At 34.0% G+C, this 27,136-nt stretch overlaps 1 protein-coding gene across 1 annotated transcript in view; it reads left to right on the top strand.

Moving 5' to 3' along the window:
- Positions 1–22,634, top strand: part of LOC129759141 (calcitonin gene-related peptide type 1 receptor-like) — a gene marked incomplete at both ends in the record, with an annotated part of 80,216 nt that extends 57,582 nt beyond the window's left edge. The window contains 2 exons of the mRNA XM_055756553.1: positions 2,320–2,421; positions 22,516–22,634. Of these exons, the coding sequence (XP_055612528.1) occupies positions 2,320–2,421; positions 22,516–22,634 (221 nt within the window). The remainder of the gene's footprint in view (positions 1–2,319; positions 2,422–22,515) is intronic.
- Positions 22,635–27,136: the final 4,502 nt, after the last annotated feature.

Genomic DNA, 27,136 nt, shown 5'->3' with positions numbered 1-27,136 from the left:
TGTTCGTCGATAGTTATTTTGCTACTTGCAGCTGTTGTTATCTCAGCTGGAAAATGCAATAGAATTAGCAAAAGAAAAACAGTAATTAAATATAGTTATGATGCCAAAATATGAACCACTCCAATTATCACATCTGGAGTTTTCCGTATTTAACTACTCAGGCAGCGAGTACCAACCTTGTGGGATGAAAATCCTGGGCTACATGGCTGATTGTATTCTATTGCACTTGGTCCTATCATCATTCGAAATATTGTAAAATGAAACACAATAATAAAAATTATCTAAAAATCTTGTATTTATGCTCGGTGTGTAATGATAAAATTAATTGTGGCAAAAAATGTATCATCAATAAACACGACAACCATACAAAAATATAAACAAGACAACTTGAATTATTAATTGTTTCAATTTATTCGCATTGAACGCATATATTGAAATCAGGAAAATCAATTTGAATCCTAAAAAAAATCTTTTTTGTGAGTCCAATTTGACTCGTGATCTATAAGACCTAAAACAATAGCAATAATTAAAACAAAACAGATTTGAAATCTTGGTTTACACTAAAGGGTGATACGTTCAAAATTTGGTCAATATCAACTTGACGTATTTCTTTCAATTTTGCATTTAAAAAACCTGAATACCCCTCATTTTGAAGGTGTGTGTGTGTGAAGAATGTTGCTCCTATTTTGATTTTGGAATTCACTCTTCAGTTGTCAAAATGCCGTTCAAGGAAGAAGAGCAGCGTATCAAAATTTTGCTTGCGCATCGCGAAAATCAGAGTTACTCGCACGCAAAGCTGGCAAAATCGCTAAAATTTACCAAATCAACTGTTACAAATGTAATTCAAGTGTTTGGGGAACGTTTGTCGACAGCCAGGAAGTCTGGATCGGGGGAAATCGAAAACCGGAAGCCGCTGAGACGACAAAGAGAGTTGCCGGTAGTTTCAAGCGAAACCCTAACCTCTCTCTCCGAGATGCCGCAAATAAGCTGGGTGTATCGTCTACAACCGTGCATCGAGCCAAAAAACGAGCCGGACTATCGACTTACAAGAAGGTAGTGACTCCAAATCGCGATGATGAACAAAATACGACGGCCAAAGCGCGATCCCGGAGGCTGTACACGACGATGCTGACGAAGTTTGACAACGTGATAATGGACGACGAAATCTACGTCAAAGCCGACTACAAGCAGCTTCCGGAACAGGAAGTTTATACGGCAAAAAGAAGGGGGAAGGTAGCAGATATTTTCAAGATATTTTTCATGAAACTTTCAAAGTTCGCGAAGATATATCTGGTTTGGCAAGCCATCCATACCTGTGGCTTGAAAAGCAGCATTTTCATAGCTTCCGGGACTGTCAACCAAGAAATTTACGTGAAAGAGTGTTTGAATAAACGTCTGCCGCCTTTCCTGAAGAAAACGGTTGTTACGTACTGTTTTGGCCGGATTTGGCATATTGCCATTACGGTAAAAAAAGCCATGGAGTGGTACGCCACCAACAACGTGCAGGTGGTTCCCAAGGACAAGAACCCTCCCAACACGCCAGAGCTCTGCCCAATTGCAGTGATTGAAAAGATTGTTATCTTAAATTGCAAGAATAAATAAACAACAAACAAAACAATTGAGAAATACTGGGCTATTGTCAAGCGGAACCTAAAGAAGACCAAAAAAAACTGCTAAGGACGAGCAGCAGTTCAAGGCAAACTGGCTTTCTGCATCGAAGAAGGTGGACAAGGTGGCTGTACAAAATCTGATGGCAGGGGTTAAGCGTAAGGCCCGGCAATTCGGATTTGGAAAAGCGGAAGCCTAACTGAATATTTTTCCTGAATTTTATACTAATTAGATTTTTTAAATAAACGATTTCAACGATTTACACGCGTTTTCCCTTCACCAAATTTTGACCGTATCGCCCTTTACAAAACAACATGAATTACAAAAAAGGGCCCTAAGGGTTTTATATAATAACAATTACATCAAAAGTATTTAAGAACGATCTTAATACATTGTAATTCCCTTAAATAAACAGGCGGACCAGCCTTGCCAGACTTAATATCATTTAACCACTCACGGAAATTATAATGTTTGCAACGGCTTACCCTCATCAACACAGATCGATCGAAGGGTGGATGCGACTTAAGCGATTCCGAGCGAATCGAGAAAGCAGCATTCAGTCTATCTTGTATTATGCCTTCAACCTAACCATTTCCAAACAATTTTGCTGTTGTCGATTGATTGTGTGCATGCAAAACTTTCCAATTAGCCGATACTCTGTTTACAATACGTTCTCTTCTTGTTCTTGTGCTCTTCGGTTTCTTCTTGCAGGACTGGTGCATCGGATTGCACATCCTGCTCCATTACCTGATGCTGGTCAACTATTTCTGGATGTTTTGCGAAGGGCTCCACCTACATCTGGTGCTGGTAATTGTAAGTATTTCTATGGTGATGACTAACTAATATCGTTTGCCTTTACTGCGCTTTGGATACTATCCCATGTTAAGTAGGAACGATAAGGCGATAAGAATTTTAAACTAATTGTCGGGAAATATAATTTAACCGTTTGAGGATTTCCGATAAATATTGCAGCTGACTATTAAACGAAACGCAATTTATAGAAAAAAAATCCTCGAGCTGACCGGAAGTGGTTCTTTTGCTATAAAATGTACATATAGGGGATAGGTTTCCTAAATAGGCCTATCGGGTTAAATGACCCTACGGCTGTTTGATGAAATGGCTGACTAGACAGCTTATCTGACCAATGCATTTTGAGGGTGATACGCTTAGAACATAAGGCAAGAAAGAATTTTATGAATTTACAAAGTCAAAAAAATTTAAAAAATCATACAAGGTTTTGATACATTTTGATGTAATATTTCGACTTTAAAAAATTATACGTAAAAAAGCTTAAAATAAAAACTAGGATGGTTTTTGTTTCTTACTCAAATGAACTTAAGAAATTAAACATATTTCAGCTTTTGTGGAGGTTTAATATTGATTGTATAGTGGAATAATAGAGTGTTTTTGTATGCCCCTATCATGTTTGTTAAATGCCTCCATCCAAAAATAACAGGTTAAATAGAATAAATAAATGATTTTTTTCATTGAACCTTCAAATCTAAGCTCTGAATAACATCTTAAGAGAGAATTGAAGATCCAAAAACAGATTTGATAAAGTTTTTCGCATGGATGAACTGCCTCCATGGTATGGCAACCCTAACTTTTGTTTTTTTTTTCCATAAAATTATAATATACATAGATTTTTATAAAACTTCAGCTTTATCGTACGGAAATTATTACTTTCTAGCAGTTTTAATGAAATTTTACGGAAATATTTCCAAAAAAACAGAAATTTTGTTCAAAACATAAATAGGCGTATTTAGCCCGCACGGTTTGATGTTCGGCATTTTAGACAACACTTATAATAAAATCGTTTTCTTGGAAATAGAAGAAAATTTCAACATACAAATTACTCCAATGTATAGAAAACAGATGCCTGCACACGTGTATATAGTTTTTGTACACATATTCGATGTGATATTTGATTAAATCAGTGTTCTGCTTAATAGGCGCATATAGCCCGCTCCTCCCCTACACAGGCAAATTTTTCCCTACAGCATCAGCTCCGCATTGTGGGTGGTTTGGTAATTCAATGCAAAAAAGAGGTCACTTCCTTATCAGCTGCACACCACAACATATACACACGGTCGAACTGACGGACGACAGATATCCGCCAACATTGGGCCGACATTGAAAACCGGAAAGTCGTCGTCGTCGTCGCAAGGCTCAGCTCTGCTGGTTAACCTACCGTGTCGTCGTTTGTCACCTGTTGCAACTTCTTGATAACGAAATTTAGATGTGCCAGCCAGCCACCAAACCCAAGTACGGAGCCATGCCAAAAGCCGGATGGGAGAGGCCACTAGCCGAGTTTAGATTTCCGCCTACAATCGACGACGGCAAGAATGGTTATGGATTGTGGTGGTAGATGGAAATGAATTTTCCTTTCTTCGAAGGAAATATGTGGGCTGTGCAGGTTCTCACTCAGTCATTGCCCACTTTAAACTCATTATCGAGATTTTAGAACCCACACAAATGCACTTATTTTTAAATATAACTAAAACATTGATATTTAGGAAATTGGCTTGATCAAAAATTTCTTATTCATACATGAAAGGTTGCATTTTGAATCTCTTACACGTTGCGGGCCAAATAAAGATACATATCTGTGGTGCCGATCGATGCCTTTTGAGTCATCAAGCATCACTAATCACCAGGGCCGTAGGAAGAACCGCCTCATGGGGGTGGGGGGGGGGGTCTTTGATAACAATTTTTTTCCTATAACATTTTTGCTTGAACATTGCATACACACGTGAAAATAGTATATGTTCTGAGTACTTATGACTCAAGTTAAAGTTATTTTGCATGACAAGTTATTTAATTTTTAGAATAAGTCCTAGGAGATGCCATTTTTTCATGAAGCTTTAAAAAATATAGGTACTTGTGATTTAGCTCAGTTGGTAAATCAGTTGCCTTCTGAGCTGATGTCAGTGAGTTTGAGCCGAAGAGTAAACATCGTACACAGTTGTTCCAGATAAGTGATTGGTGTGCCAACTGCATTGTTGAGGAAAGTCGCGAATAGCGCAATGATGTAGGAACTACTATCATAATCGAAAGAAAAAAAAAGGATTTTGAACGCTCCATTAAGAAAAAAAAAAACTTTTTTACTCATTACATGAGGGAGATAATTCTTTTGAACCACAAGAATAACAATTTTAAGCATGGGTGAAAATGTATCAGATATTCAGCAATAAAAGTAAAAAATTAGGTTAACTGTTAAAATAAGGTTTATTTTTTACTTTTGTAAACTCGATTAAAAATTAAGATTTAATTTAAAACCATTGATTTCGAAGGTTGAAGAATCTGCAATATATGTAAATAATGTTAAATAAAATTACCAGCTGAAATTTTACCTAAGAATAAAAAACAAGTTCAAAAATTATCATTAATTTTTTTTTTATTTCATAATTATAATCCTGTGATCCTGTGAAAATTTAAATCTAGATTTTTGAAAATACACATTCTTTGAAATGAATCTACATCTTATTTTTTATGTGTGATTTTCATCCGGTTTGTGTTTCCTAACTGACTTTGATTGAATTTTTATTATTTTTAAACCAAGATTCAAAGTTATGAAACTGCGATCTCCTCCAGTTTGAATAGGTACTTAATGTAATTTATGCATTGATATTTTGATATTGATAAAAAACTTAAATTTGAGCTAAATCTGGGTACAAACCTGGGATTTATTTCCTAGTCTGAATTCTGCATTTTGAACCCAAAATCAAATCCTTAATCTAAATTCCAGATAACAAATCCTAAGAATTTGAAACCAAAATGCGAAATTTGTATCAGAACTGTTAACCAGAAATCTTTTATTTGATTCTAAATTTATGGTTTTCAATATGATTTTTTTTCAATTATTTATTCGTAATTGAACTTGTAAATTTAAACAACATTTTGAATAATGAAATTGTTTCACATTTTTCAAATCTGAACTTTCTTATGTTTCAACTTTGCATAAAAATTAAGGAAAAAAAATTCAGATCCAAATCTAAAAACCCGATTTAATACACTTAACAGTGGATTGGAGCCTTTCTAACAGAGTGTAAGTTATATTTGGAAATATATAAAATAATATAGAACACACATGATAGATTCCTTCCCTCTGCATCATATAAGTATGATTTCAGATATTCAAACACGAAAAATTCCGATCTCAATATAAAAAAATGATGCATAGTACGTTTTTTGGGGAAAAGCGAACTGGTATGTAAGGAGTTCATTTTATGTATGGAAAGAATGGTATTTAAACAGTTGAATTTCCTAGATTTATAACACGCTGAAATGGTGCCGTGGTAGCAACCAGAACTTTCACGATGCTGGTCATGGTTCGAATCTTACTGTTTTTTTATGCTTTTTTTACTGAATATGTAAAACCAACTACAATATTGATGGATAGCCGTGACACGTGGCCTAGCATGATACCTTTTTTAGAGCTCAACCATGCATAAAAGAAAAAATTCTCACAAAAGGAGGGGAAAGTAATATGACTATTAAATGATTAATCTCATTCTGGAAACTAAATCTGAAATCTTATTCTGATTCTAAAGTTTGAATTTTGAGTTACAACACTTAGTCTAATATTTGAATATAATTTCCAATTTCAAATTCCAGGTTGATCTTTAATCCGAATTCTTAATCAGAATTCTAAATCTGAATCTAAATTCTGAATCTGAACTCAGAGTTTGAATTATGAATCTGAATTCTGAATTCAAATTCAGAATTAAGATTTTAGAATTAAGAATTTAGAATTCAAATTCAGAATTCAGAATTCAGAATTCTGAATTCTGGATTCTGAATTCTGAATGCTGAATTCAAAATTCAAAATTCTGAATTTTGAATTTTGAATTTTGAATTCCTAATTTGAATTCTGAATCTAAATTCTAAATCTGTATTCTGTATCTGAATTCTGTATCTGAATCTGGAATCTGGATTCTAAATCTGAATCTGAATTCTAATTCTGGGTTCTGAATCTGAATTCTGAATCTGATAAAGATGGATAGAAAAATGAAGAGAAAAGAGCAAAAGAACATTTTTGCAAGGAAAACTTATAAACGCACACCATACTTTACCCCGCAACATCAATCATTATAAATTTTCAATTCCGATATTCTTTCTCCAAGAATCTAAATTTTCACCGATATGCTGAAAATAAATTTACAAAAATCTGAATTCTGAATCTGAATTCTGAATCTTAATTCTGATTGTGAATTCTGAATTTGAATTATGAATCTGAATTCTGAATCTGAATTCTGAATCTGAATCTAAATTCTGAATCTGAATTCCGAATCTGAATTCTGAATCTGAATTCTGAATCTGAATTCTGAATCTGAATTCTGAATCTGAATTCTGAATCTGAATTCTGAATCTGAATTCTGAATCTGAATTCTGAATCTGAATTCTGAATCTGAATTCTGAATTCTGAATCTGAATCTTAATTCTGAATCTGAATTCTGAATCTGAATTCTGAATCTGAATTCTGAATCTGAATTCTGAATCTGAATTCTGAATCTGAATTCTGAATCTGAATTCTGAATCTGAATTCTGAATCTGAATTCTGAATCTGAATTCTGAATCTGATTTCTGAATCTGAATTCTGAATCTGAATTCTGAATCTGAATTCTGAATCTGAATTCTGAATCTGAATTCTGAATCTGAATTCTAAATCTGAATTCTGAATCTGAATTCTGAATCTGAATTCTGAATCACGCGTTTGTTAAAATTGAAATTCCTTTCATCCAAATTTTTTTTATGATTTCGGATTTTACAACTTTTAGTAGTATGGTTTTACCCCTAAAAGTATGCAGCACCCTTAATTTCAGAAAAATGGTGAAAAAAAAGTTTTCACAATACAAAATCGTGTTTTCATGCGTAATGATCTTTAAGTCATCGCAAATTTATCAAAAACTGTGAAAATTAGTATTCTGGAAGAAACAATTTCAGAATTGAAAATTGATAAAGATGGGTAGAAAAGTGAGGAAAAAATTTACGTATGATGAAAAAAGTGAAAGAACATTTTTGCAAGGAAAACTTATTAACGTACACCATACTTTACTTCGCAACATCTTCATCAATTTTAAATTCTGATATTCTTTCTCCATGAATCTAAATTTTTCACCAATATGACGAAAATACATTTACAAAAATTGAGTTCTGAATCTAAATTCTGAATTTGAATTCTGAATCTAAATTCTGAATCTGAATTCTGAATCTGAACTCTGAATCTGAATTCTGAATCTGAATCTGAATTCTGACTCTGAATTTTGAATCTGAATTCTGACTCTGAATTCTGAATCTGAATTCTGAATTCTGAATTCTGAATTCTGAATCTGAATTCTAAATCTGAATTCTGAATCTGAATTCTGAATCTGAATTCTGAATCTGAATTCTGAATCTGAATTCTGAATCTGAATCTGAATTCTGAATCTGAATTCTGAATCTGAATTCTGAATCTGAATTCTGAATCTGAATTCTGAATCTGAATTCTGAATCTGAATTCTGAATCTGAATTCTGAATCTGAATTCTGAATCTGAATTCTGAATCTGAATTCTGAATCTGAATTCTGAATCTGAATTCTGAATCTGAATTCTGAATCTCAGTTGACGATCAGATCTCGTAGCAGACGGATGTGTTTTTTGATCAGAAGCTTCAAGCGGTGTTTTTTAAGTCGGGAACTACAGCTTCACGCATAGACAGATTCTATGTTGACAAACCTTTCTCTAAAAATATTGAAAAACTTGAAACAGTGCCCGTCGCCTTTTCCGACCATCATGCCGTTATTATTTCTGTCAAAGTAGATCCTACTGCTCGATTAAAGGTCAATGGAAAAGGATATTGGAAAATCAACAATATCATAGTGAAAGATGAAGCTGCTAAAAATGACTTTAGAACAGCATATAGTGAACTAAAAAAACGAAGGAAGTACGTTTTAAGTTTTAGCGAGTGGTGGTCTTTTGACGTTAAAAATAAAATTAAACAATTTTTTAGTCGTCGAGCTATTAACCTAAATTTACACAATAGACAGCAAAAAGAAATTTTATTCAAAGAGTTTTTCGATCTTCATGAATTACAAAAAAAAGGAGATGATGTTTCTGAACAATTATCGATTGTTAAATCAAAACTGGTCGATGCCGAACAAACTCGTTTGAATAGTTACGGGAAACGTTTTCAGGCACCTACCTTGCTAGAAAACGAAAAGATGGGTTTGTATCAAGTTTCACGCATGCTGAAAAATAAATCATCACCCCTGCCAAATTATTTGAAAAGTGACGGACATATCTTGAATGAACCATCAGAAATTAAATCCTACATTCATAAACACTTTCAACAGCTATTTAGTGAGGACAAAAATATAACAAACGATTACCAAGCTTTGAATTCAATCACAAAAACCCTTCCTCCTGATGCACAGGAAAGTCTTCAAGCTACAATTAATGAAAGTGAGCTTTTGAGAGTCATTGAAAAGGCTACTAAGAAAAAAGCACCCGGTCCTGACGGTATAACCTACGAATTTTATGAAGTAATGTTCGATATTCTGAAAGAAGATCTTTTAAAGCTATTTAATGGACTATTATCAGGTAATCTACTACCAATGGAAAACTTTTCGGATGGCATTATAAGCCTTATTCCAAAAACCGGTTGCAGGAATTCTATCAATAATTACAGACCCATATCCTTGCTTAATACTGATTATAAATTATTTATGAAAATAATTGCTGCTCGAGTTGCTACGTGTATTGAGTCAATAATGGGGAAAGAGCAAACGGCATGTAGGCCTGAAGGATCTTGTATTGACATATTTGACGCAATAAGAACTTTGATTGTTAGAGCAAACCAGTCTAAGAATTTTAAGATCGCATTGTTAAGTGTTGATTTGGAGAAAGCATTTGACTGTGTCAGTCACAAACGATTATGGGAGGTTTTGACAAAATACGGATTTCCACCAGCAATCGTCGAATGTTTACAGAACTTGTACCGTCACGCCTCTTCTCGAGTGATCTTCAATGGTTATCTAACAAATTCATTTAAAATTTCGAGATCTGTTAGACAAGGATGCCCGCTCTCTATGTTACTGTTCTCTATGTATATTGAACCCTTAATAAGACAGATTAATGAAAACATCATGGGAGTTCTTGTTGACGATGTGTTCATGAAAATTTTCGGGTATGCAGATGATTTGACAATAATCATACGGAATGATCTCGAATTTTCCAAAGTTGTGGAAATCATTAGAAGATTTTCAGTTGATGCTGGAATCAAACTGAACTTGCAAAAAACTGGATTTATAAGAATAAATAATTGTCATTTTGGGCCACAATTAATAAAAGAAGTCAGCGAATTTAAAGTCCTTGGGATGATAGTCTCGACAGTTTGGAATCAGATAGTAGACAAAAACTTTACCTCACTTATTTCGAAAGTTAAATCAACCATGAATGTTTACAAAGCTCGAAGATTAAGTCTTGTTGAAAAAGCCTTGATAGTTAATACATTTCTGCTGTCTAAAATTTGGTATCTGTCCCATGTCATACCTCCAAAAAATAAGCATTTGGCTGAACTGAGAATGTTGATAGGAGATTTTCTTTGGAGTCATCATAAATTATTCAGGGTGGAGCGAGCCCAATTATATCTGGATAAAGACCGAGGAGGTTTGCAATTATTAGATCCTGAATCTCAGTGCCAATCATTATTTATTCGAAATCTCCTTTTGACAAAAACAAATACAGCTGAGCACTATCTGTTGAAGTCATCCAACCTTAAAAATTTCAGTTTTAATGGTAGAAAATGGATTGATATTGCTAAAATAGTTAAAAACCAATCTGATCTCGAAAGAAACAAGCAAATATACAGATTTTTGCTTCTAAAAAAAGAAATAAATGTTAAAATCGAGCAAAAGTTTTCTGGTTTAAGATGGAGTAACATTTGGAGGAACATAGGAAAAAATTATTTGACAACAAAAGCAAGATCCACATTATACGAAATATTCAATGATGTTTATCCGAATAGAATCAAAATGTATAATTTCAACGTAGCAAATGTTTCCAACTACTTATGTGAAATATGTCAAGAAGATGATTCAAATTCTCATAGAATCAAATTTTGTGCTAATTCTCATCTTATATGGAACTGGATATCCAAATTAATTCGTTGTAGATTGAAGATACGAGTTGATGATCCAGAAGATATTTTATGTACAGACATTGATGATACAAAACACAATGAAAAAACAGCATTATGGCTTGTAGCAGAAGCTATTAATTATAACATGTTTAATTATAAATACCCTAGTTTATACGTATTTCAAAAACATATAAGAGAATTCCGATGGAACAACAGGGAATTATGCAAACAGAATTTCAGCACATGTATAAATGTATGTTAGAGAGGATAGAATTGTGAAGAAACTAGAGTATAATGTTAAATAGTGTAATTTAGTTTTAAGATGCACGAGAAATAAAGAACTTTTTGGTTAGTAAAAAAAAAAAAAAAAAAAAAATCTGAATTCTGAATCTGAATTCTGAATCTGAATTCTGAATCTGAATTCTGAATCTGAATTCTGAATCTGAATTCTGAATCTGAACTCTGAATCTGAATTCTGAATCTGAATTCTGAATCTGAATTCTGAATCTGAATTCTGAATCTGAATTCTGAATCTGAATTCTGAATCTGAATTCTGAATCTGAATTCTGAATCTGAATTCTGAATCTGAATTCTGAATCTGAATTCTGAATCTGAATTCTGAATCTGAATTCTGAATCTGAATTCTGAATCTGAATTCTGAATCTGAATTCTGAATCTGAATTCTGAATCTGAATTCTGAATCTGAATTCTGAATCTGAATTCTGAATCTGAATTCTGAATCTGAATTCTGAATCTGAAATCTGAATCTGAATTCTGAATCTGAATTCTGAATCTGAATTCTGAATCTGAATTCTGAATCTGAATTCTGAATCTGAATTCTGAATCTGAATTCTGAATCTGAATTCTGAATCTGAATTCAGAATCTGAATTCTGAATCTGAATTCTGAATCTGAATTCTGAATCTGAATTCTGAATCTGAATTCTGAATCTGAATTCTGAATCTGAATTCTGAATCTGAATTCTGAATCTGAATTCTGAATCTGAATTCTAAATCTGAATTCTGAATCTGAATTCTGAATCTGAATTCTGAATCTGAATTCTGAATCTGAATTCTGAATCTGAATTCTGAATCTGAATTCTGAATCTGAATTCTGAATCTGAATTCTGAATCTGAATTCTGAATCTGAATTCTGAATCTGAATTCTGAATCTGAATTCTGAATCTGAATTCTGAATCTGAATTCTGAATCTGAATTCTGAATCTGAATTCTGAATCTGAATTCTGAATCTGAATTCTGAATCTGAATTCTGAATCTGAATTCTGAATCTGAATTCTGAATCTGAATTCTGAATCTGAATTCTGAATCTGAATTCTGAATCTGAATTCTGAATCTGAATTCTGAATCTGAATTCTGAATCTGAATTCTGAATCTGAATTCTGAATCTGAATTCTGAATCTGAATTCTGAATCTGAATTCTGAATCTGAATTCTGAATTCTGAATCTGAATTCTGAATCTGAATTCTGAATCTGAATTCTGAATCTGAATTCTGAATCTGAATTCTGAATCTGAATTCTGAATCTGAATTCTGAATCTGAATTCTGAATCTGAATTCTGAATCTGAATTCTGAATCTGAATTCTGAATCTGAATTCTGAATCTGAATTCTGAATCTGAATTCTGAATCTGAATTCTGAATCTGAATTCTGAATCTGAATTCTGAATCTGAATTCTGAATCTGAATTCTGAATCTGAATTCTGAATCTGAATTCTGAATCTGAATTCTGAATTCTGAATCTGAATTCTGAATCTGAATTCTGAATCTGAATTCTGAATCTGAATTCTGAATCTGAATTCTGAATCTGAATTCTGAATTCTTAATCTGAATTCTGAATCTGAATTCTGAATCTGAATTCTGAATCTGAATTCTGAATCTGAATTCTGAATCTGAATTCTGAATCTGAATTCTGAATCTGAATTCTGAATCTGAATTCTGAATCTGAATTCTGAATCTGAATTCTGAATCTGAATTCTGAATCTGAATTCTGAATCTGAATTCTGAATCTGAATATGAGTTCTTTCGGGGTGAATTTTTCGGCTATCAGTCAACTTAAATAGCAAAGACGACTATTTATTTAAGATCCAACGTTTCGATCCTTATAGGATCATCATCAGGGACCTAATACACACTCGTCGTGATCAGATAAAAAATCAGTTGGAAAGTGAAAGTGAAAACTGTGTGACAACTTTCAGATGCTGGTGAATATAAATCCAAAAATTGTAGGACAAAACGGTTTTTCAACCGCAAAACTTTGTACACAGTAAGTGAACACAACATTTATTCCAACAATATCCAAATTAATTTGAAAAATATTGTAACAGATATACAAGACAGCTTTATCTGATCAGCCGAATCAATCCAAAACAAAAAGACGACATTTTTTCGGTAAGCAATTTCATAATTAATGAACTAGTTTATAAAACGGTGTTAACATATAATAAAATTACAGTCCCTGATGATGATCCTATAAGGATCGAAACGTTGGATCTTAAATAAATAGTCGTCTTTGCTATTTAAGTTGACTGATAGCCGAAAAATTCACCCCGAAATAACATATTTAACAGTCGAAAATCGATACCGGAATATGAGTTCTGAATCTGAATTTTGAATTCTGAATTCTGAATCCTGAATTCTGATTCCTAAACCTGTATTCTGAATTTGAAAACTGAATCTGAATTCTGCATCTGAAATTGAATCTAAATTATGTATGAGTATGTAGAAATGAAAAAAAAAACATAAATTCATTCTTCAACACGGGTTAAAAAACGAGGGTCATAAAATCTTCATATAAATTCCCCCCCAACGCAGTTTTCTGTACGGCTCTGCATTTTGTTGACACCCGGCATGGCTATAGACACTATAATTTCATATATGAAATTATAGTGTCTATAGGCATGGCGGACTCTGAAGGAAACGCCCATCCGCCATTTGCTGCATTGAAAAGCAAGAAGTGTAAGATATAAACACTGTTGCCGTATTTGCCCCAGCAGACTGAGAAACTGCCCAGACCACGGTGCGTCTTAGTAATGCCTTTTACCTATTTGAGTTTGAGCCACTCCTATTCAAGCGTGCCGATGGTTTATTGGATAGCGTTGGCGACTTGGGATCTGAAGGTTTTTGGTTCGATTCCCGAGTCAATAAATTTTAATTTTTTATTTCGATTATCTCCAATTCATAAATGATTGCTGGTGCTGCTGCTTCGAGGCGCCACTAGCAACTTTTTTTTTATGCCATAATAAGTATGATATGTATTTGGTAATGAAAACGGTTTCAACTATTTTGTTTTTTTCCCGTTTTTGAAAGGGTTGTGTAGAAAAAAATGCATTCTTTTGAGACTAAAATCATTTTAATTGTGCAGCCCAGTTTCGCAAAAACGTTCTTGACATTTTTAAAATGGCACATACAAATCTACGGACATCAACAGAACTCGTCGAGCTGAGTCGATAGGTACCTATAAAGGTATGTCTAAGACCCATAATTAATGATCTCTCAAATCGACCGATAACCAAACCTTTCTGTTAGAAAGGCAAAAAGGTACCAAACCATGACTAGTAAGTTTTTTTGAGGGAAAGCGAACTGGCATTTTAGGAGTTTGTTTTATAGGAGGAAGGACTGGTATTTAAAATGTTTAATTCTCTTTGATATCGTAAGTTGACGTGGAGTTGTGGTAGCGTTCCAAACTCTCGTGCAGCTGGTCTCAAGTTTGATTCTTGCTGATTTATTTTTAAATTTTTTTCAACTCGATAGATCAAACCAACTACAGTGTTGATGGCTAGCGGTTACGCGTGGCTTGGATGATACCTTTTTTAGAGCTCAACCATGCGTAATACAAAATATTCCCACAAAACCTCCCCTACCCTATTCAGAATCTGAATTTTCAATCTGAATCTGAATTTTGGATATGAGTTCTTAATCTGAATTCTTAAGATATTTTAAGAAAAGTTAACCGCCGTTCATTGATTTTTGTAAATTTGTGTTTCGGCATACCGGTGAAAATTTATGTTCTTGGAGAAAAAATGTCAGAATTGAAACTTGATAAAGATGAATAGATAGTGAGGAGAAAATTTACAGATGTTCTGATGAATCTAAATTTTACATCTACATTCAGAATTCTGAAATTTAAATTCTGAATCTCAATTATGTATGAGTATGCTGACATGATCAAGTATGGTTAAAAAAAAACAAGGTCTAAAATCTTCGAATTAATTCCCCCCAACGCAGTTTTCTGTACGGCTCTGCTTTTTGTTAATGCCCGAACATAGGTCTCTGAAGGGAAGGAAACGGTAAGCCGCCATTTGCTGCATTGAAAAGCTAAACGTGTTAATTATATTTTCCGCTGTTGCCGTATTTGCACCAGCAGACTGAGAATCTGCCCAGAAAACGGAGCGTCTTAGTAATACCTGTAACCCATTTCAGTTTTAGCGTCTGAATCTTAAGCGTACCAATAGCCTATTGGATAGCGTTGGTGTCTTATAAGATGAAGGTTTTGGAATCGATTCTCATGACGGAATTTTTATTTTTTTGATATCATCAATATAATCGAATAATTGCTGGTGCTGCTGCTTCGAGGCGCCACTAGAAACTTTTTTTTTATGCCATAATTTGTATAATATGTATTTCGTAAAAAACTTGTTTCAACTATTTTGTTTTTTTCCCGTTTTTGAAAGGGTTGTGTAGAAAAAAAATGCATTCTTTTGAGACTAAAATCATTTTAATTGTGCAGCCCAGTTTCGCAAAAACGTTCTTGACATTTTTAAAATGGAACATACAAATCCACGGACATCAACAGAACTCGTCGAGCTGAGTCGATAGGTACCTATAAAGGTATGTCTAAGACCCATAATTAATGATCTCCCCAATCGACCGATAACCAAACCTTTCTGTAAGAAAGGCAAAAATGTTTTGAAATTTATTATTTTTTCTTTTCATATTCCGAAATTATGAGTTTCGAATCTTAAAAATTCATCATATTTTAGATTGAAATGCATCACCAAGGTTCGAAGCAGGATTCTTTAACAAAGATGATGCAAACTGAAAATCAAGAACAATAACTTACTAAATATTTTTCCGCATGCATCTGGGCTGGGAAAATTCAGGCAATTTTATTTCAAACCCTTGCGAAATGAGGACATATTGTTTCATAACTTTCCAATAAATCTGGCCAATATGAATGCGAATTAATTGAATGATTAATGGCATTTCGGTGAACTATACATTCTTATAGGAAGAATATCAAATGAAAGTAATGAAAATTATAGACGGATAGATTAGATTAGGAAGCATGAAAGGTGTTGAAAATGAGCCAAGAGCGTGATTTGAGAAAACTTATTGCCGCACAAGACCATTTGTCCCACATCGTATTATTGTCTAGAAGAAGCAAAGTCGATAGGCTGACTTTGCATTGATCTATACAATGATACATGGATGGATCGGAGCACGTGTTTTTCGTACCCCGTACCCCCTCGTACCCCCCAATAAGTTTTCTCAAATCACGCTCTTGGCTCATTTTCAACACCTTTCATGCTTCCTAATCTAATCTATCCGTCTATAATTTTCATTACTTTCATTTGATATTCTTCCTATTAGAATGTATAGTTCACCGAAATGCCATTAATCATTCAATTAAATCATAAAACCAGCGGTGACAATCTGTTAACACAGAATGCGAATTACAGAATTATTCCATTGAAATAAAAAAAAAAAATACGTGGAAAACTGTTTTTATTTAATAGAAACACATCAGTCGTTTCAGAATCATATTTTCAAAAAAATCGTTTATGTTTATTTTGGCAAAATTTGTTTAAAACAAATTATTTGGACGCAAGATACACAATTTTAATTTTCGTTTGATTTTGCAAATTGAGTGAGAAATTCTGGTCAGAATCCGGACAATCTGGTAAGCTTAGTCAAACTTCATTGGGATTCAATATTTGGTACTGAATTACTACATATCAACAAGTGAGAAATTTTATGAAAAACTGATGTAGAAGTGTGGTCCTGGAATGAGATTTTGTGGTTTTGGAGTCGAGATAATTACACTAATGTTACTCATTAATCATTTAAGTTGTTCATCAAAAAAATGATAAGAAATTTCAAATATAATGTTCAGACAAAAAACTTCTCTTGGCATTTTTGGACCTTCATGGGGGGGGGGGGGGGGGGGGTTTAACCCCCAAACCCCCCCCCCCCCCCCCGTTCCTACGGCCATGCTAATCACTAATCACTAATCGTACTTCCACAGCCAGAACTTAAGTCTGAATCCCGAAGAATAACAAAACGAAGGGCCATGTGTTGGAAGCACGCTAAAAAGTGCTTCTTGATGATAGTGGGAGTATCATCCTTCTTTCAACGGCTGGAAATGAGTTATTTTGTACCCAGAAATCGTAAAACAAGACATAGAATCAGTGTGTATTATTTAAATACTAATAATTTCAATCCTTTATAGTCAGTCTTTTTAATCCTTTATAAACTCTACTGTTTTGGAATTCTGTGTTCCATAATTTGTGGTCGTCGGCCAAGGATAAAGCGCCTTTAATCGCTCTTGAAAATTAAAAAGAACAAAAAACATGGATAAATAGAGCACAAAACCTTCCGAGGTCTTTGAGAACTCGAAAGGTTTTATTAAGAAATTTAGTCAGATACAAAGGTAATTGACATATTGAGTTTCTTGTAAATTTGAATAATTAGACCCATTGGAAATAAATTATTTCTGGCAATCTTAAAAATATGTTTAAAAAGTTCTGTAAGCCTAAATAATTATCAAGGATACTTATCTCAATGCAGCTGCATTCCTCAAAACTGTACCTATCCGTTTTCCAGATAGTGCCATGCCATTTAAAAAGATCCCCTACCTACCTAAGGGTCCAGCGCCGATTGACCGGCGCATAGGGCTGAGATAAAAGATCTCCACTGCTGGCGATCCGGAGCCAGCGTCTTCACTTGCTGCCAGCCAAGGTTCTCGTCAACTGTGCGGATTTCAGCGGCTTGACTTCGCCGCCATGAGCTTTTGGGCCTGCCTCTTCTTCGATGCCCATCTGGATTCCAGTCAAGCGCCTCTCTGCAAATCTCGTTTTCATCTCTTCGCAGCGTGTGCCCAATCCATCTCCACTTAGTTTCCCGAATCTCGATTTCTAGCGCCTTTTGATGACACCGGCGATGAAGTTCTACGTTTGAGATCCAGTTGCCAGGCCACCAAGCGCGGATGATGTACCGCAGGCAGCGATTCACAAAAACTTGCAGTTTTCGCGTCGTCACCACATATGTGCACCAAGTTTCACACCCGTACAGCAATACGGATTTGACGTTTGAGTTGAAGATTCAGATCTTAGTTCGTAGAGAGATCTGGCATGACCGCCAGATGTTTCGGAGACTCGCAAACGCAAATCGGGCTTTTCTGATCCGGGTTTCGATGTCCTTCTTGGTACCACCATCAGGCGTAATCTGGCTACCAAGATACTGGAAGCACTCCACTGTCTCAACCTGTTGTCCAGCTACCACGAAATTGGAACGATTTTCTGTATTGATTTCCATCGTCTTGGTCTTTCCGACATTGATTTTGAGACCTGCTGCCTTGGAGCTTTCGGTGAGGTCGTCGAGTTTGTTCTGCATGTCTTGTTGTGTTTGGGCGAGCAAAACAATATCGTCTGCCAGGTCAAGGTCGTTCAGTTGCTCCATGGTTGAAGGATTCCACGGCAATCCTCGGTTTGGTCTACAGTCAATCGATCCAGTCAAGATCTCATCCATTACGATGAGAAAAAGCAGCGGTGACAAAATACATCCTTGTCTCACTCCAGCAGTTACCGGGATTAGTTCGGACAAGACACCGTCGTGCAAGAAAATGCCTCGTACTGTGCTTCGATGAGATGGACTAGTTTCTCTGGGACCCCTCGTCGTCTAAGAGCAGCCCAGATGTTTTCGTGGTTCAGTCGGTCAAATGCTTTTTCGAAATCAACGAACACCAGCAGAAGAGAGTCCTGGAATTCGTTGATTTGTTCCAGTATTATTCGTAGCGTTGTGATGTGGTCCACACATGATCGTCCGGATCGGAATCCAGCTTGTTGCCGTCGGAGTGTAGCGTCAATTTTCTCCTCGATCCTGTTCAGGATCACTTTGCAGAGTACTTTGAGGGTTGTACAGATCAACGTTATGCCACGCCAGTTACCGCACTCTGTTAGGTCTCCTTTCTTTGGGACCTTTACGAGGATACCCTGCATCCAGTCGGCCGGGAATGTTGCAGTATCCCAAATGTCAGCGTAAAGACGGTGCAACATTTGTGCTGACAAGGCAGGGTCGGCTTTGAGCATTTCAGCAGGAATGCAATCGATTCCAGGCGCTTTGTTGGATTTCATGTCCTTGATTGCCGCTTCTATTTCAGCCAGCGTGGGCGCTTCCGAGTTGACGCCATTAATGCGACTTACTGTGGGCGCCTCGAGCTGCGGGTTCTGTTGGCCATTGCTATTTGTAACTCGGAAAAGTTTATCAAAATGCTCAGTCCAACGCTTGAGCTGATCTGTTCGATCTGTCAGCAGCTGACCTGCTCGGTTTTTCAGCGGAATTCTTGCATTAGTCCTTGCACCACTAAGGCGGCGAGAAATATCATATAATAATCGGATATCTCCAATGGCGACGGCTCTTTCTCCCTCTTCGGCTAGGGAGTTAGTCCAGGCTCTCTTGTCTCGTCTACAAGCTCGTTTAACTGCCTTTTCCAGCTCCGCATATCGTAAGCGGGCGGCTGCTTTGGCTGACCCGATACATGCCTGCTCAATTCCGACTTTCGCCTTTCTCCGATCATCGATCATCCTCCAGGTTTTATCCGACATCCATTCACTTCGTCTTCCACAAACTTTACCGAGAGTACCATGGCTCGTCGTAATAAAGGCATTCTTGATTCCACACCACTGTTCTTCGACTGTTCCGTCTGTCGGCAGCTCCGAGGCTCGGGATTCTAGCTGTTCAACGTATGCCCTTTTCACCTCTGGATTCTCCAACCGGCGGACGTCGTATCGACACCCGACTTTCTCCTCGCGCCGTTGGACACGCGCAACTCTCAGTCGTATCTCGCCAAGGACGAGGTGATGGTCAGTTTTGGACGAGGTTTGTTGCGGACATCAAGGAGGCTCCTTCTCCATTTTCGGCTGATGCAGATGTAGTCAATTTGATTTTCTGTTCGGCCATCTCGGGATACCCAAGTGACCTTATGTGCTGGTCGATGGGGGAAAAGCGATCCACCGATCACCATGTTGTTGTTGCCACAAAATTCTACAAACAGCTCTCCGTTTTCGCTCATCTGTCCTAGACCATGGCGCCCCATGATGCGCTCAAAGTCCTGATTATCGGAGCCAATCTTTGCGTTGAAGTCGCCTAAGTGGATTTGAATGTCACCCTTCGGAATTCTCTCAACCACGCTGTTCAATTGACTGTAAAACTGCTCTTTCTCCTGCAAATCGGCAACGTCAGTTGGCGCATAACACTGGACCATTGTAAGGTTTCTAACCCGTGTTCTGAATCTGGCTACGATTATTCTTTCGTTTATCGATTCCCATCTTATGAGGGCCGCATGGGCCTGCGGGCTTAACAGGAAACCAACTCCTCGTTCCCGAGTAGCATGTTCTCCTCGTATGCCAGAGTAAAGCAGTACTTGCCCGGACTGTGTCTTGTGTTCTCCAGTGTTAGGCCAACGGACTTCGCTCAGTCCCAATATCTCTAGCTTGAGGCGGCTAGCTTGAGCCAGCTTTCCTGGCTGGGCAAGGGTCAAAACATTCCAAGTTCCAATTCTAGTCCGTGTTTTCATGCTAAAAGTCGTTGCCAAAGTTCCAATTCGGTTATTTCTTCTCTCAGTTTCTGTAACAATATAAGGTATCAGGAGCAGTAGGTTGTTAGCCTAAAGTCCCTATCCCGCGATGGGGCTGCCATCTTGGACTTAGCTGGCGGGAGCCGCATTTCATAAATTCAGCCGCTTGCTGCAAGACAGACGCTGTTTGAGCCGCCCCTGACCTGGAGAACAGACGCTCGGTTGTTGTTGCACGCCGCCCCTGACCTGGGGAACAGACGCGTGCGGCCACCTTCTCAGTCTGCATGCGACCAAAGCATCCACCGGGGTTGGGTACCCGATCTCCGCCTTAGGTTACTCGCATCCCAGCCGGTATCACGAGGAGGTAGAGATAGGAGTTGTGAATAAGAGGTGATATGACCACTATGGGGTCTCGTGTTGCACATTATCCACCGTTTACCAGCCAAAAGATCGCCGAAAAAAATCCCAGCATGCCATGAGCTCCCGTTGGCAACCGATAAACAAACGCGGGGCAAACACAACATTAAATCACTTTTCATCAACCGTACTTTATATTTTTTTCCCAAAAACTATTTTTACGGAAGCACATCATTTTAGAACCACATCACAGCAGCAATTTCCAGCACAATATGCACAACAAATGGAAGCCACTTCCGATAATATGATGATAGAATTTTCTGATTGAAATCTCAATGATTGACAGCACTTTACACCACTTTAAATTGATACACCGTGAGTGAACATTTTATTTTCCCGCAATCCTGGATTTTAGATCAAGTTTGAAAACTTACCAATCACTTGTAATTCTTCTTCTCCACACATTTTTTCGTTTCGTTTAACCAATAACCAAGTACTGGTTTGAATCATTTTTATCACATTTTCTTCGGAGCCGTTAATTTTTCCAAAACTTTAGATTATCTTCAACTGTGAATATGCTATGTTTTCGAAGCTTATATTGAATTGTATGGAAGAAGATTTTTTTGCATATTAAATCTTCCAGGAATTTGAAATAGGCTTTAAATAAAGCTGTTTTTCATTTTTTTGCCTAATAAATACTTAAAAGAAGCTAAGTATTCGTGAATACATTGATAAACAAATGATTATATTTTTTTTCAAGTGCATTGTTATTGAAAAACCTTTTCATGAGTACTGAGGATTTGCAACTTTCCCGTAAATTTCTATTCGAATGTGAAATTAAACGCATCATTTATCTGAACGAAATAACAACTGTCTGTATCGCACCCTTAAAGTAGAGCTCACTGTTCTAAAAAATGTGTTCGTTTCTCTTAAAATTCTTCGAAAGCCAGTTAAAGTTAACAGTTTCTGTTGTCGTTTCAAACATTCCCCTGAAATGCTGGAGAAAATTTCTTCGAACCGATCTCCGGCAAATGAGCCTGATTCGTCAAAACCACGATAAAATTAGCATTTTCCCATGTAAACCTATGGCTTGGCTTGGCTGGGCTGTACTGTGGAGAAGGAAAACATGCTGCTGGAAGTACGAAGACTGTCAATCAATTTGCCTCCCGTGAGCTCACAGCGATGACGATGAATGATATTTTAACAACACCCAAAGATGGAAGGAATGAGCTAAGATGAACACGAACAAGAAATTTCAATTATTGTCTAAAACATGAAATTGTGAAACAATAATGGTTTATTACATCACTGTTTATTAAATTTTTCCCAAGAAGGGAATCATCCAAATGAACAATTTATTTAAATATGATTGGCAGTTTATTTCAGCAGCATTTGAGATAAAATGCATCAAGGAAAAAAATTGCAGGATAAATTGTGTCTATCCTTCTGCTTTGTTCAATGATAAATAGGAGAGGGTGGGTTTTATATTCTGTCAATTCCTTTGTCACTTACATTCGTTCAGTCATTCATTCAATATAGTTGATGTTTCTTTGCTTCCAAATGCCCGACATTTATTCGTCCGTTTTCGTTTTGTATCGTTCTGTTATTCCCAATCGTAGGTCTTCATCAAGGATGCCATTGCGATGCGATGGTTTGTCACCATCGGTTGGATATTTCCGGTTCTGTTCGTCGCAACCTATGCAGCGATCCGGAGCAACTACACCACCGATGTGGAGCAGTAAGTTTTTTTTCTTATTCCTGCTGTCCTGTCCATTTACAACATTGTGTCGTGTCTAGCCTTAAGCCAATTGAAATTGTATACCAGATGTATTGAACAAGGCTTCCAAAGTATCACTTCTTACCGAGTAGGCCCTGCATCATGAATGCATCAATCAATAAAAGAAAATTTATCGATTATTGACTAGGTTTGATGTGTTTTCATAAGCTTGCTACGATCCATCTACTTTAAAAAGAATTTTCAAAGGTTTGCTGCAAATTTACAACCTGTGCCTAAAAAATAACAATAATACAATAAAAAGATAATCTGTCAAAATTCGAAAAAATATTACAAATATTTCCAAAAGCTATAAAAAGTATCAACAATGAAAATGTTCAAGAGAATAAGAGAACAATTAGAAAAATAGGAAGCAAATAATGAGCAACAAATTATAATGTCAAAAACAAAAACAATTAATAAATATAAAATGAATCAAAAAAAGCAGAAAAAAAAGACTAAGAAATTAAGGATTTGTAAAAAAAGGCAAGCGAAAAAAATGACAAAAATGACAAAAATGACAAAAATGACAAAAATGACAAAAATGACAAAAATGACAAAAATGACAAAAATGACAAAAATGACAAAAATGACAAAAATGACAAAAATGACAAAAATGACAAAAATGACAAAAATGACAAAAATGACAAAAATGACAAAAATGACAAAAATGACAAAAATGACAAAAATGACAAAAATGACAAAAATGACAAAAATGACAAAAATGACAAAAATGACAAAAATGACAAAAATGACAAAAATGACAAAAATGACAAAAATGACAAAAATGACAAAAATGACAAAAATGACAAAAATGACAAAAATGACAAAAATGACAAAAATGACAAAAATGACAAAAATGACAAAAATGACAAAAATGACAAAAATGACAAAAATGACAAAAATGACAAAAATGACAAAAATGACAAAAATGACAAAAATGACAAAAATGACAAAAATGACAAAAATGACAAAAATGACAAAAATGACAAAAATGACAAAAATGACAAAAATGACAAAAATGACAAAAATGACAAAAATGACAAAAATGACAAAAATGACAAAAATGACAAAAATGACAAAAATGACAAAAATGACAAAAATGACAAAAATGACAAAAATGACAAAAATGACAAAAATGACAAAAATGACAAAAATGACAAAAATGACAAAAATGACAAAAATGACAAAAATGACAAAAATGACAAAAATGACAAAAATGACAAAAATGACAAAAATGACAAAAATGACAAAAATGACAAAAATGACAAAAATGACAAAAATGACAAAAATGACAAAAATGACAAAAATGACAAAAATGACAAAAATGACAAAAATGACAAAAATGACAAAAATGACAAAAATGACAAAAATGACAAAAATGACAAAAATGACAAAAATGACAAAAATGACAAAAATGACAAAAATGACAAAAATGACAAAAATGACAAAAATGACAAAAATGACAAAAATGACAAAAATAACAAAAATGACAAAAATGACAAAAATTACAAAAATGACAAAAATGACAAAAATGACAAAAATGACAAAAATGACAAAAATGACAAAAATGACAGAAATGACAAAAATGACAAAAATGACAAAAATGACAAAAATGACAAAAATGACAAAAATGACAAAAATGACAAAAATGACAAAAATGACAAAAATGACAAAAATGACAAAAATGACAAAAATGACAAAAATGACAAAAATGACAAAAATGACAAAAATGACAAAAATGACAAAAATGACAAAAATGACAAAAATGACAAAAATGACAAAAATTACAAAAATTACAAAAATTACAAAAATTACAAAAATGACAAAAATGACAAAAATGACAAAAATGACAAAAATGACAAAAATGACAAAAATGACAAAAATGACAAAAATGACAAAAATGACAAAAATGACAAAAATGACAAAAATGACAAAAATGACAAAAATGACAAAAATGACAAAAATGACAAAAATGACAAAAATGACAAAAATGACAAAAATGACAAAAATGACAAAAATGACAAAAATGACAAAAATGACAAAAATGACAAAAATGACAAAAATGACAAAAATGACAAAAATGACAAAAATGACAAAAATGACAAAAATGACAAAAATGACAAAAATGACAAAAATGACAAAAATGACAAAAATGACAAAAATGACAAAAATGACAAAAATGACAAAAATGACAAAAATGACAAAAATGACAAAAATGACAAAAATGACAAAAATGACAAAAATGACAAAAATGACAAAAATGACAAAAATGACAAAAATGACAAAAATGACAAAAATGACAAAAATGACAAAAATGACAAAAATGACAAAAATGACAAAAATGACAAAAATGACAAAAATGACAAAAATGACAAAAATGACAAAAATGACAAAAATGACAAAAATGACAAAAATGACAAAAATGACAAAAATGACAAAAATGACAAAAATGACAAAAATGACAAAAATGACAAAAATGACAAAAATGACAAAAATGACAAAAATGACAAAAATGACAAAAATGACAAAAATGACAAAAATGACAAAAATGACAAAAATGACAAAATGACAAAAATGACAAAAATGACAAAAATGACAAAAATGACAAAAATGACAAAAATGACAAAAATGACAAAAATGACAAAAATGACAAAAATGACAAAAATGACAAAAATGACAAAAATGACAAAAATGACAAAAATGACAAAAATGACAAAAATGACAAAAATGACAAAAATGACAAAAATGACAAAAATGACAAAAATGACAAAAATGACAAAAATGACAAAAATGACAAAAATGACAAAAATGACAAAAATGACAAAAATGACAAAAATGACAAAAATGACAAAAATGACAAAAATGACAAAAATGACAAAAATGACAAAAATGACAAAAATGACAAAAATGACAAAAATGACAAAAATGACAAAAATGACAAAAATGACAAAAATGACAAAAATGACAAAAATGACAAAAATGACAAAAATGACAAAAATGACAAAAATGACAAAAATGACAAAAATGACAAAAATGACAAAAATGACAAAAATGACAAAAATGACAAAAATGACAAAAATGACAAAAATGACAAAAATGACAAAAATGACAAAAATGACAAAAATGACAAAAATGACAAAAATGACAAAAATGACAAAAATGACAAAAATGACAAAAATGACAAAAATGACAAAAATGACAAAAATGACAAAAATGACAAAAATGACAAAAATGACAAAAATGACAAAAATGACAAAAATGACAAAAATGACAAAAATGACAAAAATGACAAAAATGACAAAAATGACAAAAATGACAAAAATGACAAAAATGACAAAAATGACAAAAATGACAAAAATGACAAAAATGACAAAAATGACAAAAATGACAAAAATGACAAAAATGACAAAAATGACAAAAATGACAAAAATGACAAAAATGACAAAAATGACAAAAATGACAAAAATGACAAAAATGACAAAAATGACAAAAATGACAAAAATGACAAAAATGACAAAAATGACAAAAATGACAAAAATTACAAAAATTACAAAAATTACAAAAATTACAAAAATGACAAAAATGACAAAAATGACAAAAATGACAAAAATGACAAAAATGACAAAAATGACAAAAATGACAAAATGACAAAAATGACAAAAATGACAAAAATGACAAAAATGACAAAAATGACAAAAATGACAAAAATGACAAAAATGACAAAAATGACAAAAATGACAAAAATGACAAAAATGACAAAAATGACAAAAATGACAAAAATGACAAAAATGACAAAAATGACAAAAATGACAAAAATGACAAAAATGACAAAAATGACAAAAATGACAAAAATGACAAAAATGACAAAAATGACAAAAATGACAAAAATGACAAAAATGACAAAAATGACAAAAATGACAAAAATGACAAAAATGACAAAAATGACAAAAATGACAAAAATGACAAAAATGACAAAAATGACAAAAATGACAAAAATGACAAAAATGACAAAAATGACAAAAATGACAAAAATGACAAAAATGACAAAAATGACAAAAATGACAAAAATGACAAAAAATGACAAAAATGACAAAAATGACAAAAATGACAAAAATGACAAAAATGACAAAAATGACAAAAATGACAAAAATGACAAAAATGACAAAAATGACAAAAATGACAAAAATGACAAAAATGACAAAAATGACAAAAATGACAAAAATGACAAAAATGACAAAAATGACAAAAATGACAAAAATGACAAAAATGACAAAAATGACAAAAATGACAAAAATGACAAAAATGACAAAAATAACAAAAATGACAAAAATGACAAAAATGACAAAAATTACAAAAATGACAAAAATGACAAAAATGACAAAAATGACAAAAATGACAAAAATGACAAAAATGACAAAAATGACAAAAATGACAAAAATGACAAAAATGACAAAAATGACAAA

This window comes from Uranotaenia lowii, unplaced genomic scaffold (genome assembly GCF_029784155.1).
Source record: "Uranotaenia lowii strain MFRU-FL unplaced genomic scaffold, ASM2978415v1 HiC_scaffold_113, whole genome shotgun sequence".
NCBI classification, from domain to species: Eukaryota; Metazoa; Arthropoda; class Insecta; order Diptera; family Culicidae; genus Uranotaenia; species Uranotaenia lowii.
Note: the sequence above shows the minus strand (reverse complement) of the source record. Positions and strands in the feature narration are given on the sequence as shown.